This window comes from Pipistrellus hanaki (assembly GCF_964339955.1).
Source record: "Pipistrellus hanaki genome assembly, chromosome: 10".
Classification (NCBI taxonomy): Eukaryota; Metazoa; Chordata; class Mammalia; order Chiroptera; family Vespertilionidae; genus Pipistrellus; species Pipistrellus hanaki.
The window spans coordinates 46113052-46132655 of record NC_140512.1 but is presented as its reverse complement, the minus strand read 5'-3'; the positions used below and the strand labels follow the sequence as shown (position 1 = coordinate 46132655).

General features: G+C 37.8%; 1 protein-coding gene across 1 annotated transcript in view; it reads left to right on the top strand.

The window, feature by feature from the left end:
• Nucleotides 1-19604, top strand: part of MGAM (maltase-glucoamylase) — a 73037-nt gene that overhangs the window by 15164 nt on the left and 38269 nt on the right. The window contains exons 4-18 of the mRNA XM_084896952.1: nucleotides 3783-3903; nucleotides 4826-4935; nucleotides 5450-5601; nucleotides 6113-6284; nucleotides 7000-7099; nucleotides 9324-9436; nucleotides 9956-10081; nucleotides 11365-11496; nucleotides 11643-11759; nucleotides 12606-12719; nucleotides 14367-14451; nucleotides 15784-15901; nucleotides 17266-17437; nucleotides 18660-18776; nucleotides 19328-19482. Of these exons, the coding sequence (XP_084753078.1) occupies nucleotides 3783-3903; nucleotides 4826-4935; nucleotides 5450-5601; nucleotides 6113-6284; nucleotides 7000-7099; nucleotides 9324-9436; nucleotides 9956-10081; nucleotides 11365-11496; nucleotides 11643-11759; nucleotides 12606-12719; nucleotides 14367-14451; nucleotides 15784-15901; nucleotides 17266-17437; nucleotides 18660-18776; nucleotides 19328-19482 (1904 nt within the window). The remainder of the gene's footprint in view (nucleotides 1-3782; nucleotides 3904-4825; nucleotides 4936-5449; nucleotides 5602-6112; nucleotides 6285-6999; nucleotides 7100-9323; nucleotides 9437-9955; nucleotides 10082-11364; nucleotides 11497-11642; nucleotides 11760-12605; nucleotides 12720-14366; nucleotides 14452-15783; nucleotides 15902-17265; nucleotides 17438-18659; nucleotides 18777-19327; nucleotides 19483-19604) is intronic.

Genomic DNA, 19604 nt, shown 5'->3' with positions numbered 1-19604 from the left:
CTCTAAATCACTTCCCTGAATTCCACATTTATCTATGCAACTGCCAATTCATCATCTCCACTAGAATTCCACATTTATCTATGCAACTGCCAATTCAGCATCTCCACTAGGATGTCTAATAAACACCTCAAAACAAACATGTCAAAATTGAACTTTTGATCTCCTACACTTGTGCACATGCCGAAACCTGCTCTTCCTGTAGCCTCACCCATCTTGATAGTGGCAACTGTTAACCTTTTGCCCCTTGCATTCAGAAAAAAATTACAACTTTAAGAAGAAAATAAAGGATCATATGTTATAAAAACATAATATGCTAAGTGTTTGTTCATTTGATCATTTGTTCAACTGTTCCACCACTCACTATGATGCACAATGACCACCAGGGGGCAGACACTTGACTACGGTAGTAGATTAGCTTGCTGCTAAGGTCCAGCCAATTGGGACTGGGCAAGATGGGCTGGACACACCCTGGAACCCTCCCTTGGTCCCTCCTCAGCCTCCATCGGCCCCGATCAGGACTGAGCAAAACAGCCCCCATCTGACCCAATCGCAGGCCAGGCTAAGGGACCTTACCGGTGCATGATTTCATGCACAGGGCCTCTAGTCTTATATAAAATAGTAATTAACTTATTTTTTTTACTTGTTTCTATAACTTTTCTTGGTTTTCTATCTAAATATTATGTCTGAAAGTAATGATAATTTGGTTTTATTTTCAGTCTATGGTAAGTTTTCTTCCTTTTCTTGTCCTATTGCATTATTAGGACCTCTAATATAGTTTTAGTTATAGGAAATCATAAACATGGGTCACATAGATTTTTCTTCTGATTTTAAAGGGAATGTTTCTAACATTTCACCATTTGATAGATACCCACTGGTCAACTAAGGAAGTTACTGTTTGTTCCCAATTTGCTAAGAATTTTATCATGATCAACTGATGCATTTTAATGATTATATGGTTTACTTCCTTTAGTAAGTTATTGTGAGGGACACACAAGAGGATTTTTTTTTTTAATATTAAAAGATCCTTGTATCTCTGGAAAAACTACTCAGTCATTATTGACTATATTGCTGATTTCTGAAAAAGCTGAGTAGTTTTTCTTTTTATCTAAGCTTTTGCATTTATGTTCATGCTAAGACTGGGCTCTAGAGTTTTCCTTTGTCTGTCATGTCTGACTTCAGCATAAAATGCTTGTTTCTTCTCCTCTCTTTTAAGTGGAAGAAGCACTGGGATTGGAGGAGTTAAGGACATGGGTCAAGCAAAGCTTGATTACATCTTAAACTGTCTTCAGGATCTGGCTTCCACCTCTGAGAGCAATTCAGTGCCTCTCTTTGTGTTTGTGCAGGAGCCTACATGTCCATTATGTGAAAAGGGAAATATCTTTACTTTTTGTCTACTTTATCAGCTACTAAGGGACCTCTTTAAAAACTATTTCATCATGTATACCATCTTTTTCAATTGTACCTTGTCAGTCTTTAAAACTTTCCTCTAAGTGCTTGTTTTGGCAGCACATATATTAACATTGGAACAATACAGAGAAGATTAGCATGGACCCTGCACAAGGATGACATGCAAATTGGTGAAGTGTTCCATATTTCAAAAAAAAATTTTTTTCTGTAAATATTTTGAGTCCTTATTATTATTTACATATAAAATTTCATGGTGAATTGAACCTTTTACCATCATATAGTGTTTCAATGTCTCTTTAATAATGAATTTTTACTTCAAGTCTATTTGTCTGATATTTCACATTTATACTAGCTATTGTTTAGCATTCTTCTCAGATATCTGTTTAATCAAACACTTTTACTCTTAGTCCTTTGGTGAGCTTAAATTTTGAGTGTGCCTCCTTACAGCAACTTAGCTAATTTAAATGCAATCAGATATTTTTTATCCTTAAAGTATTTATCTTTTAAATTAAGTATTTAAGACATGATAATTAAAAGACATTTTTTTCCAACTTAAAGGGGCATATTTGTGGCTTGTGCTTTCTGTCCAATTCAGGTTGTCATGTTTTAGAGCTTCTCTCTACAAGTACTTTCCTGGGTTTCACTTACTGATTACTCTTGTGTTTACATAAGATATGCTTGCTTCTCTTCCCACTTCTCGTAGCTGCTCAGCTCCACTACGGGAACTATGTATTCAGGTTGGCCACTCTTTGGTCTTTGTCCTTTCTACTTCAATGAAGAAATCATTGAGCTCTGGGGAACATACAGGAACTATTGTATTCAACACCCCTTTCAACACCTTCTCTTTTCCTATTATACTGAAGTTTCATCTGAGTGGGGTTTTACAGAAAAAAGCAAAAACTGCTAGTTGAAGTTGAGTTCACAGTGACACCTGACCCCACAGCAATATAAAACACAGATGGACATAGTTTTTCTATTTTTAATATTGGCTATTGGCATAAATATTAACATTTCATTACACTAAGTCTTTATATAGCTAACCATATCCTCCTGAAAATGTGTTCAGCAGATGCTCACTCCAGGCCATAGAAAAAAAGGAAATGGACAGAAGAGAATGAAGATTTGGTCCTAGCCTTCTCAGTAGTTAACTGAGTCTCCTCTGGCAGGTCCCATCACCTCTATGAACCTTTCCCTCAGGGGCCTCAGTTTCTTCATCTGTAAAATAATGTAGCAGGACGCATTTCTATTAATTATCTATTGCTGTGAGACAAAAGGTCCCAAAACTTAATGGCCTAACACAACATACATTATTTTTTCACAGTTTATGTGGTCAGAAATCTGGCCTTTGTCCAGCTGGGTGCTTTTGGCTCAGAGTCTTTCAGAAGACTGCCATCATGGTGTTGGCTGTGATTGTGGGGTGATCCTTCTCAAGCTTATTTATGCGACTGTTGCTGGGATTCAATGTGTCATAGATTGTTGGAGTGGAGACCTCAGTTTCTTGCTTGCTATTGGCCAGAGATCTCCCCCAACCCCTTGCCATGTGGGCCTGTCCACAATACATCTCACCTCTCCCAGAGTGAGGCGCCAACAGAGCCAGGGAGAGAGAGCCAGCTAGATGGGGACACCACTTTTCTGTGCTCTAATCTACTTTGATTAGTTGTTTTTGCCACATTCTATATACAAGACACTGGGTCTAGCCACATTCAAGATGAGAGGTTTCTTTGTACTTTTCCCTATGTAACCTCATTGCTTCTCCAAAATTAGGTGAGGTGAGAAGGACTGTGTTCATTTTAGTCTCTATTTGATTCGGTCATTAACTGTGGTATGAAGCAGGAAACTTGCTTAAATAAGAATTGGAATCTATTTGGATTTCAAGGAACAATTATTCTCTGCCTTGGGATGAGTGGAGAGACTAAATAAATAAATAAATGTGATGTGATATATATATATATATATATATAACTTTTAAAAGTCAAAGCAAAATTGATCTTAAAGCTTTTGAATCAAAGCCAATGCTTTGTTTTCTAAAGACCAAACCTATGTATATGGAATTCCAATTGAAAGTTTGGGTTATTGTGATGTACCAATATTTTAGTTTAGAATATTTAAATTTATCAGTTTTATTGTGATGGCAGATGTGGACTGCCTTGTGGTCCCTATATTGTTATATAATAACAGTAAGGAGGAAGAACATTGGAATGAAAGATTGGTTTTGAGTACAAGTTCTGCATGAGTGGGACATAACACAGTTTCTCCAAATATCAGCTCCCTTAATTTGTAAAACAAAGTGAATGGCATCACAAGTGCAAAATTATGTTTGTAAATGACTGTTCAAGTAACAAATGGAGTTACTGTGACTAAATCTCTTATTGCAGACCACCTGTGAACAGCGTGGCTGCTGCTGGAGACCCCAGGGACCCATCAGTGTGCCCTGGTGCTACTATTCTAAGAATCATGGCTACCAGATGGAGGGTGACCCAGTGAAGACAAATGCAGGTAAGCCAGACCAGGAGGCAGGAGCTCCAGACTCTCTGGGAATTGGCTCTGTTGGCTCCAGAGGAGAGCCTCGGCGAGAGACAGAGCTTGCTCTTCATGGCCACACTCATGCATGTGACTGAAGGTGGGCGCTGCTCTTAAACAACGACTACGATTTATTTTGGCATCAAGGAAAAATCACTCTGTCTTGGGACTTCAGAGACATACTCTGTTTGTGACTCTCCCTTCATATAGCTGCTTCCTAAACATCATCACTTCCTTGGTCCCTATTTCTAACATTTAAAGAGAGGGATTTGAACTCAGTAATCTGAGGCTACTTCTGTGATTTTTAAAATAGCCCTCCAATTTTTTCAACATATTCGGAAAGTTAGCCAACGTCAGTGTGCATGGACTAAACATCCTCTTTCCCCTCCCACCCTAAAGTATGTAGAGCATACTAATGGCCATCCCTGAGAGACTACTTTGGGGATGCTCTTAGCATAAAGGAAGAAGCATGTTCGCTAGCTAGACACTCTTGGCTTGTCAGGCTTTTCTAAGGTCTCCACTCTCATCTGGCTTATGTAACTATGGAGATGGCATCGATTATATGATCACTTGTAACATGAGAATAACTAAGAAAGAATATTGTATATATACAGATTGTGGGCCAAAAGTGTAAAGGATATGCAATTAACATGGAACGACCGATGGGCTGGTGGAATAAGAGTTAGACCTTTTTGGGGGAGGTTTCCAATCAGATTTTGTAGAAGAGAGGCATAGTTTTTGGATAAGGTAACGACGGTACCTAGCATCAGATTATATGAGTGCATGATGGGCAAAATAAAGGCTTTTCACCAGCCTTTTTACATGAATGTTAATTTTTATGTCTATTTTTATAAATGTACACAGCCAGCTTTGTAAACCTTTTTCTTCTCTATATTAGGATTCACAGCCCAGTTGAAAAGGATGCCTTCTCCATCCCTGTTTGGAAATGATATCAACAATGTCCTTCTCACAGCAGAATATCAGACATTCAATCGTTTCCACTTTAAGGTTGTGGTTTGTTTATTAAAAAAAAAAAAAATCTATTTTGAGAGGTTCTTATTTCCTACCCAAATGACTGCAGTTACTACAAAATAGAAAATGTTGCTAATTATTCATATGTAGAATATGTATATTAAAGGCATCCATAGCCTTCCTTCAGTATGATAACTTCATACTAGTATATACATTACAGTTTACTGATGAACTTTGTTTTCCATTTGTTTGCCCTTAATACCATGTGAAATGTAGTAGGGAGAGGAAAAACATTATCACTTCTTTGAAAATTCTAGAGATACTCCATCACTCAGAGTTGGAGTGTGTATTTCTACCTAAGGACTAACTTGGGCTCAAGTATTCAACATCAGAATTTGAAAATGTAATGTATACCTGCACCTTAGACATAATGCCATTTGGATCAGTGCCCGAGTTTCAGTACCAAGAGCACAGATATTGGGATGCTTTTATTTTGAGAATCCAGACAAGTTTTCATTTTGGCTTTCTTTTCCTTCATTTCTCTGGATAGTTAACTGACCCACAGGGTGGCAGGTATGAAGTGCCGCATGAACATGTCCAAGCCTTCAAAGGAAATGCTGCTTCTTCTCCGACCTATGATGTTAAAGTCTCCAAACAGCCATTTAGTATCAAAGTGATCAGAAAAAGCAACAACTCTACCCTGTAAGTTTGGAAAGCTTATCTGGGGAACAGAGAAGGAAGGGGGAGGGAGCTTTGCAAGCCTGAGGAAGGATTCATGTCAATATGTTGGAGGCCAGACTCTCCACCTCCAAATGAATATACTTTTTTCTTTGCCTACCTTCCTCTTTCCACAATAACTCCTTTTTTGTTATTACTAAGCATTTATTTTAGACCAGTCCTTTTCCTCACATCCTCCCTTTTCCACTTTCGTTTATCTAGTCACGTTCATCTACTAGTAACTGTTTATGGAACATCTACTATAATTCAGGTCATGTGGTAGAATGTCTATGGGACAAATCTAAGAAATGTACCACATGGAACATGCCCCCAAGAAGTCCTGATTTCTAGGTGTCCAAGGAAAAATGTCAGAGGAGGACAAATGGGGCTCATTAGGTAGGGGTTATTAAGTCATTGACATGGACCACTTTCTAATCAGCTGTGCTCTCTCCACCCCACTTTCACACCTGTCCCGGTGTTTTCTGTCTGTGTCTAGGTTTGACTCAAGCATTGGGCCCCTTCTGTTTGCTGATCAGTTCCTGCAGCTCTCTATCCGACTGCCCAGTGCCAACGTGTACGGTCTGGGAGAACAAGTGCATGGACAGTACCGCCATGATATGAATTGGAAGGCCTGGCCCATATTCGCTAGAGATACAACCCCTAATGGGGTAAGGTTACAGGATGGACCCTTTTCACTAAATTATTACAGTGTCATTCTTAACCCCCCAGTGTGCAGCTGAATGGCTAAGAATAAGATGCTAGGATGAGGCTGTCTGGTTCTGAATTCTGGCACTGCCAGTCACCAGTTATGTGGTTCTGGGCAAGTTACCTTTTTGTGTCTTCAGTTTTTCATCTATAAAATGGGGGCAATATATTTACCATAAGGTTGCGATGGAAATTAAATTAATTGCTATATGTAGAGTCTCTAGAAGAGTGTCTGCTACATAGAAAGTTAATATGAGCTACTTTTCTTTGTTAAGAAAATATATTTTATTGATTTTTTTTTTACAGAGAGGAAGGGAAAGGGATAGTTAGAAACATCAATGAGAGAGAAGCATAGGTCAGCTGCCTCCTGCACACTCCCCTACTGGTTGGGGATGTGCCTGCAACCAAGGGCTCTTCAGAACTCCAGATGTCTCATGCTCTCACATTCCTTTTAGATAAGTGATCATAGGTGGCTTATTCAATAAGGGAACACTTTTTTTACTTGGTTAGCATCAACTAAATATCAACCTTATATTTTCAAAGTTTAGTTATGTCTTCTTTAATCATGAGTTGCCTGTCAATTACTCACATGATTAACACTGATTTCCTAAGTCATTTCTGGCCAAGTGGAGTTTAGACTACTAGATTGTAAATTTGTTTTTAATTATCTTTCTGCAGGAAGGAAATAACTTGTATGGCACACAAACATTCTTCCTATGCCTTGAAGATGCTAGTGGATTATCCTTTGGAGTGTTTCTGATGAACAGCAATGCCATGGGTAAAGGACTAAAAGAATAGTGATGGATAAAAGAAAGCATCAGAGCAATTTTCAGTCCCTTTCTTATAGCATGATGATAAAAGGAATGGAACCCTTTAGGAATAGCTGAGCCATAGCTTAAGGCCTTGTGTGTTGACATATGGAGCGATGAGTAGAGGTTTCTCTCCTAGCTTATGACTTTCCTGAAAGTGTTTGCCTCTGTTGGAATATTTTCTATTATAGAGTTAAGACAGCAAACTATAACCTATTCAGAGACAGTTTCTACCAATTTGCTGTTCTCCTTCTTTAGACTTCCATCCAGAAGAGGGGTTGATATAAGCTCAGGTGGCAAATAGCCAGTTGTTCTTGGCCTGATGGTGAAGTAACTGGGCCTAACCAGGGAGCTACAACTGAGCAGTGAATGTCACATTTAGACACTCCAAGGGTAGCAAGGTGTAAAGGAATGGCAAGGGTCATATGGAATAAGATCAGATTGTTTAATACCAAAGAGTGTAACATTATAGGATTCTAGAAAGTAGTTTGAAGATTTTAGACTAGATCAATGATTTCAACTCTTTTTCTGCTTGCAAAAGTAACAACGGAATCTAGTGGCAAAGAATCAGTCAGCATAGGAGTAGAGTTGTATCAGACTCTTCCAGTGTTGATGGTGGGTTTAGGATATCTATCCCCACCCTCTTTTCAACTGAGGATCAAAGGACTAGATCCATGATACTCATAGTGTGGCCTGATAATACTCAAACTGACACAATTTATGAACAGATGGTTCATGAATTGTGTCAGTTCTACAGTAAGATGAGTATAAAAATCAAAAGTTAACATTGTTGTAGCATCCACATGCATGCATAAACCATTTTCTAGTAATTCATTTTCATGTTATTTTATAAAAGTATCGTTTAAAAATAATTGGAAATTTAAAAACCAAGATCTGATCCTTCAATACAGATCATTTGAAAATTCTCTCCAGGTGATCTAAGATTGTTATAAAATACCTAATAGAATTTTAGATCATTCTGAGATACCTAGTATTCTAAGAACAGATTGAACTAGTACAAGGATTATACAGTGTCAGATAGTTGAAAGGAACTAGATAATAAGGAAAGGACCACAGGATCCTAGATTCTCTGTGTGAGTTGCTCCCATGGTTGCAGAGTACATTTCAGTAGATTTTGAGGTCTTTTATCTCTAAATGCAAAACAAGGGTATGGGGAGACTCATTTCTGGGATTTGTGATAGGCACTTAAAGGGTCTGTGAATTTACAGTATCATATCTGACTTTTTTCTAGATTGGCTCTTGCTTGGGGTGAGATTCATTGAGGCTACTGCTTCAGTGTCTAGTTGGGTTATATTCCTGTAATAATGGTGGGTGCAGGGTAGGAACAGTATGTTATATAGTTGTGAATGTCAAAGAAAAAAAGTTTCTCTATCCCTTTAAGTATTTGGGGGCCTGTGAATGAAACTGACAAAGGACAGGTTAACAAGAGAAAGGATGGAGTTTATTTATACACATGCAACATGCATATGCATAAGTATGCTCAGTGGAGAGCAGCTCAAGGAAGTGTTACAATCTGGAGCTGACATATCATCCTAATAGGTAAATGTAAGGGGAGAAAGGCACTTACGATAAAAAAACTAAAAAACAAAAAACAAAACAAAACAAAAAAAAACTTAGTGGAGGTGGGAGGGATGAAAAGCACTATGGTAAAGCAAATGACTTTTCAGGAAGATAAATGAGCCCTTAGGAGAACATTCGGGAGATATGACATTCTTGTGACAAATATCCACTTGGATGTGGTGTTAATTTATTGTATCAGAGAAGATTAGGGTTGCTGCAGGGGAGGGCATTTATGACAACTGAGTACCTTTAGGAGGCTCTGCTTTTAAGTTGATAAGAAATTTCAGAAACTTGAATGTCTTCAGCCTAAAATAATTTTTATGCTACAGTGGCTTATTCTGGACCCTGGCATGAAACTGGTTGTTTTTTTCATGAGAGCTTGCATCCTGACACAGGAGTTAAGACACTCCAGTCACCAGTGATCTAAATCTGTCACAGAACCAGTGCTAAGACTCCCATGTGCTGCCAGGATGGGCTTTGATTGTCAATTTGTCCCTTTGTATACAAAATCTTAGGATTACTTTATTAATATTCAAATGGCCGCGATCATCTGATCTAAAGCTTTGTAATTATCAAGAATAAATTCTAATTTTTATTTTTTAATCTATCAAGAGGTTGCCCTCCAGCCCGCACCAGCCATCACTTACCGCACCATTGGGGGCATTCTGGACTTCTATGTATTCTTGGGAAATACTCCAGAACAAGTGGTCCAGGAGTATCTAGAGGTAAAATTATATCATATGACGACTGAGAAAGTCCTAAAGAGCACAAAGAAAATCAAGTTTACTATGCAAGTGTGATTCATGAAAATCTGCTATTATAAGTAGCTATTGTAAATCTCCTATTGCAAATTGACCCTACCCTCAATGATTTATAAAGGGACTGGAAAAATAGACTAACATTAATGAAAACATGTGTTGGAAAATGAAGTATGTTTTGTGCCCCTAAACCAACGCTTAGTAAAGGCTTTTATTAAAAACCAGAGGGCCAGCACATGATTAAATCGTGTGTATATAGGGTCCCCTAGCCTGCCATCAGAGCCATATCTTCCACCCTATAACCCCTTGCATGCTCCACCAACACTGCTGGCACCCCAGGAGTGGGGATGGGGGTGGGAGTAGGGCCTGAGAGGTGCTCCATGCACTTCCTGGTGACCAGTCATTTGGTCGTTATGGTATTACAGCCACAGGCCTTTTATAATATAGATAGAACATTTGCTATTTTTTATTTCAAATATCTTTTAGCTCATTGGACGGCCAGTCCTACCTGCATACTGGGCACTTGGATTTCAACTCAGTCGTTATGACTATGGAACTCTAGATAACTTGAAAGAAGTTGTGGAGAGAAACCGGGCAGCACAGCTCCCTTACGTAAGTAAGGTTTTAAAAATTTTTCCAAAAATAAGAGTTCCCTCGGGAAATAAAAAGAATTGTTTATAATTTCTCCACCTGAATTTAAAAAAATATATATAATGTAAAGATTTGCATATATTTAGAGTGGTAGACTTTTTAAAAATATGTATTGTATTTTTTATTGATTTCAAAGAGGAAGGGGGAGAGAGAGAGAGAGAGAGAGAGAGAGAGAGATCAATGATGAGAGAGAATTGTTGATTGTCTGCCTCCTGCACATCCCTACTGAGGATCAAACCCAAAACCCACCCATGTGTCCCTGGCCAACGCTCTAGCCACTGAACCAAACCAGTTAGGGCTAGAGTGGTAGATTTTTTTGTTGTTGTTGGACCAGACATTCCTTCAAGGACTGGTTCTTTATAGTAAGAAATATTCCTTAGTGGCCACAATTATGGGGTTAGGAGGCAATCTGTTTTTGTTTCTATTTTTTTTTCTTATCACATTTTTTATTAGTAAAATTTTACATTAGTAAAATTTTCTTATACTTACTAGATTAACTACATTTCATATAATGCATTTTATTAACACAATGCATTTAGTTCTCAAGGCTTTTCTTTTCCTAGTTTAAGTGAGCAAAAAAAGACAGTATATACATGTAACCAAATATTTTTATGTTATGAATAGATAAATTTGAATGTGTCTGTTGTATAATTTGAAGTGAGATTTTACAAGTGAAACAAAGGGAAAAATCCAATAGTCTCTGGAATAATCCTCTTCTCTCCCTTCCCCAGCCCCTTGAAGGGCAACACATGGGTCCTAGAGCAAGAGTCAATTTCTATCTGGGTCCCACTATTTTCATTCAGATCCAATTGGGGAAGGATAATCACCAAAAAAGACTTGAAGTAGAGCAGCACACAATAAAATTCAGGGTGGTATATTCTACCCCATTATCTTGCAAATGGGGTAGAATTTAGTGCCTGGCTATGTTTTTGATAGCCTTAGTGATTTGCTGTCATGGTTGAGATTTGTTTCTTAGATTGTTTTTGAATCCCAATGGCCAAGCAACAAGGTAGGATGATGTGGTGAACCTGATTCCAGGCCTTAGAGAAAGGATGTGCCATTTGTTTTGAAATTACCATTGGAAAAAGAAACATTTAGACATCAGGGACTAATTATGGACTCTGTTTAGAGCCCAGCACAGAGTCAGCGTGTATCCCGAATAATAACAATGATAATTGAACTAATTTAACAGGGAAACTCCCAGGAACTAAATGGAGGAGTATTTTGTGTGTGTGTTCTTTCAGGATGTTCAGCATGCTGATATTGATTATATGGATGCAAGGAAGGACTTCACTTATAATCCAGTAGAATTTAAAGGCTTTCCTGATTTTGCTAAGGATTTGCACAACAACGGACAAAAACTGATCATCATTGTGGTATGTGCCATCCTCATTTACTACCAAACTCTGCACTTGCACTTTCTTGTTATTACACTAAGCTCCCCTTCCTTTGTCTCCAATTCCCAAACCCCTTTAAGTGCCTCTAGTTTAAAGCTTGTCCTTCATTGTATTTTTCCCCTTAGGATCCAGCTATCTCCATCAACTCTTCTTCAAGTAATCCCTATGGCCCATATGACAGGGGTTTAGATATGAAGATATGGATCAATGCTTCAGATGGAGTGACTCCACTCATTGGGGAGGTAACTTAGTGGAAAAGTTGGGGGCTAGTGGAGGGACTGTGTGTGTGTTTGGTTCTTGTTTTCAGATGCCTTATATATGTTAGTACTAAACTTTCCCTGTTTCTTCATCCCCAAATACTTACTAGCCATCTTAGCTCTTATATTCCCTTCACAGTCAAGTCTCTTTAAACAATAGCACTTACTCATCCCCATTCACTCATCAGCTGACTGTAGTCTTCCTTTCCCCATCACTTTACTGCTACTGCTTTGGCAAATGGCACCAGTTATCCCACTAATTGGCAAATCCAATGGAATTGTTTCATCCCTTTTCTTACTTGATTTCTCTGTAGTATTTGACAAGTATGACTACTTTGTTTTATTGTCAGTTTTCCATGAAGGTTTTACTTACTGGTTCATTTTTAATAACTTCAAAGACCTATGTATCTAGTGTCTGAGGGGAAGTGGATAGGAAAGGAATAGAGAAAAGTAATTGATGGTTAGAACCCACAATTTGTAATGGACCAGTTGAAATATATATAGTCCTCCCCCTCATTTATCATTCCTAGAAGTGGGAGTAGAGAAAGTGAGAAGGAAGGGTGAACCAGAACTGAAGATTAGCAAGGACTTAAATTAAAAAAAAAAAAAAAAGTTTTCATCACATGACTGTGTTTGAGACCTCCTGACACTTATTCTAGTATTTGGTGTGCTTCACATTCCTGAGAAGAACCTGTGCCTGAGCCCCTCTGTTGCCTTAATCATATTAGGAATTTATTTTTCAAAGCACTCTCTTTTATTCTATTTCACTTCATTTACTCTGATCAATGTTTTCTTCTTTGTTCTTTTGTTTATTTTTTTCTTCTCCTGCAGGTCTGGCCTGGAAAAACTGTGTTTCCTGATTACACCAACCCTCAGTGTGCTGTTTGGTGGGCAAATGAATTTAAGCTTTTCCACAATGAAGTGGAGTTTGATGGAATTTGGATTGTGAGTTCTTAATGTTTTGATTATTTGGTGGCTAGTATTCGAACTGTGTATATCTGTATACTTGAATCATGGAGCATAGATGGGAGAGAAGGAGAGGATAGCAAGTATGGCAATAATTCTAAGCACTCCCTATTTTGTGTGTGTTTCACACTATTGAGTTGGCTCTGACTTTTAGAGGCCCTATGAATGACTGAAGTCCAGAGTGTCCTGTCCTCAAGAGCTCTGCTCAGCTCCTGCAGACTCATGCCAAAGGCTTCTTTTATGAGGCAGTCCAGCTCATACTTGATCTTCCTCTTTTCCTTTGCCTTCTATTTTTTTTTTTTTGCCCAGAATTAATATGTTTAGCAAAGAATCCTGCCTTCTGTTTTGACATTTTTGCCTCCAGTGATGTTTCAGCCTTAATTTGCTCTAGGACCCCCTTGTTCATCTTTCTGATGGTCTACAGCATCCATAGAACTCTCCTGCAGCACCATATTTCAATTGAATCAATTCTTTCCTTATCAGCCTTCTCCATTGTCCAATTTTCTCATCCATACATAGTAATAGGGAATACAAAGATATGGATAATTTTACCTTCGGTCTTTAATCCTTACTCATGATGACCTTTCTTAATTCTTCCATTGCTGTCCTTTTGAGTCTCAGCTTTCTCTTGATTTATTGGATGCAATCTTCATTTGAATTGGTGACTAAACCAAGGCAAGCACAATATATAATAATGTCAGTGTCTTCATTGTCTGTGTTAAATTGGTGTATTTCTTTTGTGGTCATACTTTTTAACTTCTTAATGTTCAAATTCCCTATTTTTCTATTCCAATAATCTTATCAAAATGTGTACCTTAGAATCAAAATGATTTCATTAGGATTTGTTTTTTCCCCAATTCAGCACTTCTTTTACAAATAAATTAAGTAGTAGGAATAGATCATACTCTTTGTATTGTCACAAGTACGTAAATTATTCAATTATCAGTTCAGGACCTTTTCATTTGAAGATATTGGATAAATTTATCAGAGCCAGAGTACCCAGGTGTATGATAAAACTGTGGCTGCAGTAAGGACAAATGTCTTATATATTATAAAATAAAACAAATGTAAAACTACAGATGTTCAGCAACATTTGGAGAGCTTTAGCATTAAAGATTTTTTCTGTTTTTAGAGAAATGTAGAAAATTCAAACAATATAGAGAGCTACAAAGATGAAAGCAAAACCCTCTAAAATGATATTGACCGAAGGCGTATTTTGGTATCAATCTTTCAGACCCTTCACTTGCATATCCATTGGCACATATTTGCTCTCTCACTCTCTTTGCTTATGTATGTTTTTTATATATGTATATTTGTGTGTGTGTGTGTGTATTCATAGCTATTTTTTGATATACATAGAATATATAAGTTTACATATGGTACTGTATAAATTAAAAATATTTTTTTCACTAATGTGTTTGGAAATTTTTTATTTTCTGTGATTATAGACAGCTATAATTTTAAAGGGATTTATAAAAACCATTTCCATGAAAATTTCAATGTATAGAGAAGATAGGAATATCTATTTTTCTCCATGTATATAAGAACCTCTTTTTAAAAGAAATATCTGGGATCATTTTTCTGATTCCTCATAAAAGGACATAACTTTTAACCTCTGTTTTGTAGGATATGAATGAGCTCTCCAACTTTGTTGATGGTTCACTTTCAGGATGTTCCACAAGTAGTCTAAATTATCCTCCATTCATTCCCAGTAAGTCTTAGTAGTTTGTCTAATTAAAGTGGCAATACATATTTGGTATTTTAATTTCATAAGGATATATATGGACAACTTGGCAAGAGATTTTGTACATAAGAGTGCATATAGAAAGGAGAATGTGGGTAATACATAAGAAAAAATGAAGAAAGAAAATAAAAACACTCCATGCTTTCCTAAAGGATGCATTAATTCAAAAAGGGGCAAACTATTCATTCTACCTATAGTCTGAACTGTTTTTAGGGGAAGGTATAGAGAAGTTGGGGTTCAGATACTAGAGGCTAGTGGTTAGTCTGTATTGTTCTAGAGTCTACTTCCAAAGGTCAGGACTTACCACAGAGAAACCAGATAATCAGGCTTGATCTTCAGATAAGGCTCAAGTGTAGTGATATTAAGAGTGTGAAGAACACACCTGAACCATAGGAGAAAACGAAGCCAGAATGAATGGCTTGGGAGGTCAAAGTCCAAGTCAATGAATATGATGCAAATGAGCTCTGATGGAACTTTGAACACCACTAACTTTGAACAGTGAGTGACCTTGAAATCACAGAATTTATTGAAGAGGCTCCCAGATAAACAGTGTCTTGATTAAGAAAGGAATGAGTTTCTAGAATTATAGCATCTTATGAAGACTTCCAGTCTGGTGGGAAAATAGGAAATTGGAGCAGTTGGTCAAAATCAAATGTTGAAGGACTTGGATAGGGGGCTAAACAGTTCACACTTTATTCTGTTTGTGAGGGAACCTGCTTATATTTTAATAAAAGGAAGTATATAATAGCCAAGTGGTTTTAGAAGTATTAACTTGGCATGAATATATACTATGGATTTGAAAATTAATAGGTCAGAAGTCAATAAGCCATTAAGAAGCTTTTGCAATAGTTAGAATTCAAAGGTCATTTGGCCCCATCAGAGAAGAAAGGAATAAATGAACAAAAGAGAGATTGGGCAATCATTCTTTATAATATCTGCTCAATGAAGAGAAGAATTGAGAAATTAGTTTATATTTTCATCCAGTATTTATATTTTTGAACCATTTAACTTAGCTGAGTTTGAAGAATTCAGATTAAATCTCAAGCCTAACTCAATCATCTTGTCCCAAATGCCTGCCTCTACTCACATGAGCACACAGGTGGGAACATGTGTATAAGCCAGCACAATTTCTTTATACATCAGAGTAATTACCCCAAAGGTGAGGAATCTGTATGATCATTTGCAGCATGGCTACAGTAAATGCTTGCCCAGTGAGAACCATGTCAGCTTCTATGACAGTCAAATAATAGGGAATGTGCAGTGTAGGTGCTCACTCTCTGATCCTTTTTTTTCTTCCAGAAATCCTGGATGGGTACCTGTTTTGTAAGACTCTTTGCATGGATGCAGTGCAGCACTGGGGCAAGCAGTATGATGTCCACAATCTGTATGGCTACTCTATGGCGATTGCCACAGCAGAGTAAGGATACTATTGCTATGAATATCAAACATGGCACATTCTTGATCTTGCTAGATACCGGGTGCCAGTGGTTTATTTTTAAGAACTTTGCAAGATAAGTATGGCTATTATTATTGAATGAATGAAGAAACTACCTAGCACATAGGGAAGAGGAATCCTATAAATATTCATGGAAAGTATGAAATGGAAGAATGCATAAATAAATGAAAAGTTGCAAGAAAAAAAGAGAAGTAACTTGACTAAGTTCAAACAGCTAATAAATTGTAAAAGCAAAATGTAAGCACATTTATGCAAGAATCCTAGCCCCACATATTTTCCTCTCTGTCACACTGTCTTGACTGGAGGATGGAGGGTTAGGTAATTCAGACTCCATGTGCTTTGGGGTTTTAGATTCTGGCTCAGCATCTTTCTGTGCTGTGTCTGCCTTTGTGTGTGGCTTCAAATTCTATAGTGAGAAAAAGGTATTGAGAATTTACTCTATTTTCTGCCAGACCAAAACCACATTCATTCATTAGCAAAGTCATGGTGTGATTTTAGCCTTCTTGAAAGTTGTTAAAAACATTGTAAAGCAAATGTTTTAAAGAATATAACAGATTTCTTATTTTAAAAATATACTAGTAGATGACATATCTATGTAATAAAAACCTAAGCGACTGTTATGGAGGAACGACCAGTATGACTGGGTGCTATAATGCACACTGACCACCAGGGGGCAGCTCCTGCATTAAGCGTCTGCCCCCCAGTGGTCAGTGCGCATCATAGCGACCAGACATTTTGGTCATTTGGCTGTAAAGGTCACTTAGGCTTTTATTATATAAATTGTGACCAAAGTGTTTCTATTTAAAAACAATTTAAGTTCCAAGAGGGGGTTCCTATGTTCATTTTTGTGTATGTCTAAAATCACACCCTGTGAAAGACCAATGTACAGGTTGGGATAAAACTACGTCTACAGTTGTTCATATGAAAAATAATACAATAAATAAATAATAATACAAGAATAAATCTGTGTTTTGTATGCTCACAACTGTAAGCCTACTTTTCCCCCACCCTGTTTATACAAAGCTATGTAAAGTTAAATTTGCCTTTGTTCCATAAAACTTGTATGCTCTAGTTACTACCCTTTTCAAGACTGCTTTGGAAAGTCTTGAAAATTATGGATTTATTGATGAACACAAGAAAACACCTTAAAATAAAAAAAGGAACATAAATATCCTTAATAATTCAGTCTGCCCCATCAGCAACTCTAACTACTGGCAGAGAACTAGAAGAAGTGGATGGGTATAGACTTCTGAGGCCTTTGGTATATGTTGCTGGGCTGAGACACACTAAGGTTGTGCATTGACTCCTACTCTCTCTCTTTCTAGGGCTGTCAAGACTGTGTTCCCTAATAAGAGAAGCTTCATTATAACCCGTTCCACCTTTGCGGGATCTGGCAAGTTTGCAGCTCATTGGTTAGGAGATAATGCAGCCACTTGGGATGACCTTCGATGGTCCATTCCTGGCATGCTTGAGTTCAATCTTTTTGGAATCCCAATGGTGAGTCCACATCCCAAATTTTCTTACGAACCTCAATTTCCAGAAAGCCTCATTTTAGAAAGTTTTCAAATCGTAAGACTCCCCTCCCTTCTCTCCATGGCCCAGGGATTTCATATCTTGAGAATATGTGTTTCATCTACACAGTATGGCTCTGATCCTACCACATTCTTCCTTGCATTGTCTTATAAAGATAGAAAGTTCAACCTTGAAGTTATATCATTGGAAAATTTCTTTCTATTAGAGTATAATATACACACACAAAAGTGCACATATCCTTAAGTATAGAGTTGATGAATTTCACAAACTGAATATATTCATGTATCCAGCACCCAGGTGAGGAAACATAACATTACCAGCACTTTGGCATTTTTTAGTTAAATTCAACATATATATTTATTGAGCTCCTACTATATGTAAGGTACTGAGTTAGGTATGCATGGTGAGGGCAGAGAAAAACATAAATATAGTAACAGAAATGCCTTCTCTTTCCCCAAAGAGTTTATAATTTAGTAAGAGGAGATATATATAAACAAATTATGACAAGCTGGGGTAAACATGCCAACAGGGACATATACATCAACCGTTAAGGGAAATCCTGAGAAAGGTCTTACCAAGATTACAAGGAACAAAGTGAGTCGAGAGAAACTTCATGGGAAAATAGCACTTGAGTTTATCTTTGAAAAGTGGATATATTTTTTCTGACTCACGTGGGAGGTCATTTTGAAGAGTCTGTGAGAGTTAGTGTGTAGGACTAGAATGGTAAGTGATGCTGGAAAGGTGGGTTGGAGCCAGGTTTTGTGGCGCTAATAGGATAAGCTGCAAGGAGACTCTGGGAATTTTTGAATTGGTGAGTAACAATATCAGGTTTAGGTGTTGGAAAATTAACTCCAATAACAGTGTGGTCAAAATAATAATATAAACAACATTTCTAGTAACTATTCATCAAAAAGTTATTGTGTGTGTTTTACTTATTTCACTTAGTAAAACCCTCTGTGGCTAATTAATGCCTACTTTACTGGTAACAAAGTGAGGAAACTGAGGCACAAGAGGATTAAGTACGTTACTCAAAGACCCTAAAAGTAGAATGGACACTGGATATAAACCAATTCAATCATACCATATTAGTCTTTTCAGTAAGAGGTTAGCAATGTTTAGTTTGGAGGTCCCTGGTAGAAAGCAAAGGGGGATGTACTCCCTTTGAGCTGCCTGTGTGTCCTTCCAGGTGGGTGCTGACATATGTGGCTTTGCACTGGATGCCCCTGAGGAGCTCTGCAGGCGGTGGATGCAGCTGGGAGCTTTCTACCCATTTGCCAGGAATCACAATGGCCAAGGCTTCAAGGTAAGTCTCCCAGGAGATAGGATCTAAATAAGTTTGGCATCCTTTATGACCACATCTATGGGCATCTAAGGAATGTGTTGAGTCATCCTCCTACATGGTGCTCCATCAGGCAAATTTGCACCACTGTTTGCAATTAACCAGGACCTGTGATGCACCATTAAAATGCCCTGTGCCACAGCCTCTGCTATGTCTATGCTTCAGTCAAGAAAATGGCAAGTCTGTGAAGGTTTTTGTCAAACCTCTGTATACTTTATCGACGTTGCTCATATTGTTATGATACTCAAATGAGGAAATGCTTTAAAATTATTGAACTGGCAGTGTCTCTAGAGATCACCCCTAAAGAGTGAGTGAAGGGAGCTGAGTTTCAAGGTGAAGAATGGCTACTAACTTGGTGAAATGATTTCTCTTTGCCCAACTGTACTGATCTGAGGCCAAGCTTCCAGGTGTTTCAGGAAGTAAACTCTCGGTTGTGATGAATGGTGTCTGGAATTCTCCAGATATTTCTGTTGTGCATGGCCAGCTGACAACTGCAACATCTTCCTTCCTTCCAGGACCAGGATCCTGCCTCCTTTGGAGCCAACTCTCTGCTGTTGAATTCCGCCAGGCACTACCTTACCATCCGCTACACTCTACTGCCCTATCTCTACACTCTCCTTTATCGTGCTCATAGGTGGGGGGACACCGTGGCCAGGCCCCTTCTGCATGAGTAAGTCCACTTAACCCAAAGGCCTTTTGTTAATGCAATTAATTACATTAACTATATCATCATATACAAGAGTGACAATTGAAGCAATTCAAACCCAGTTGGTATTTGCAAGGCTATTGTTG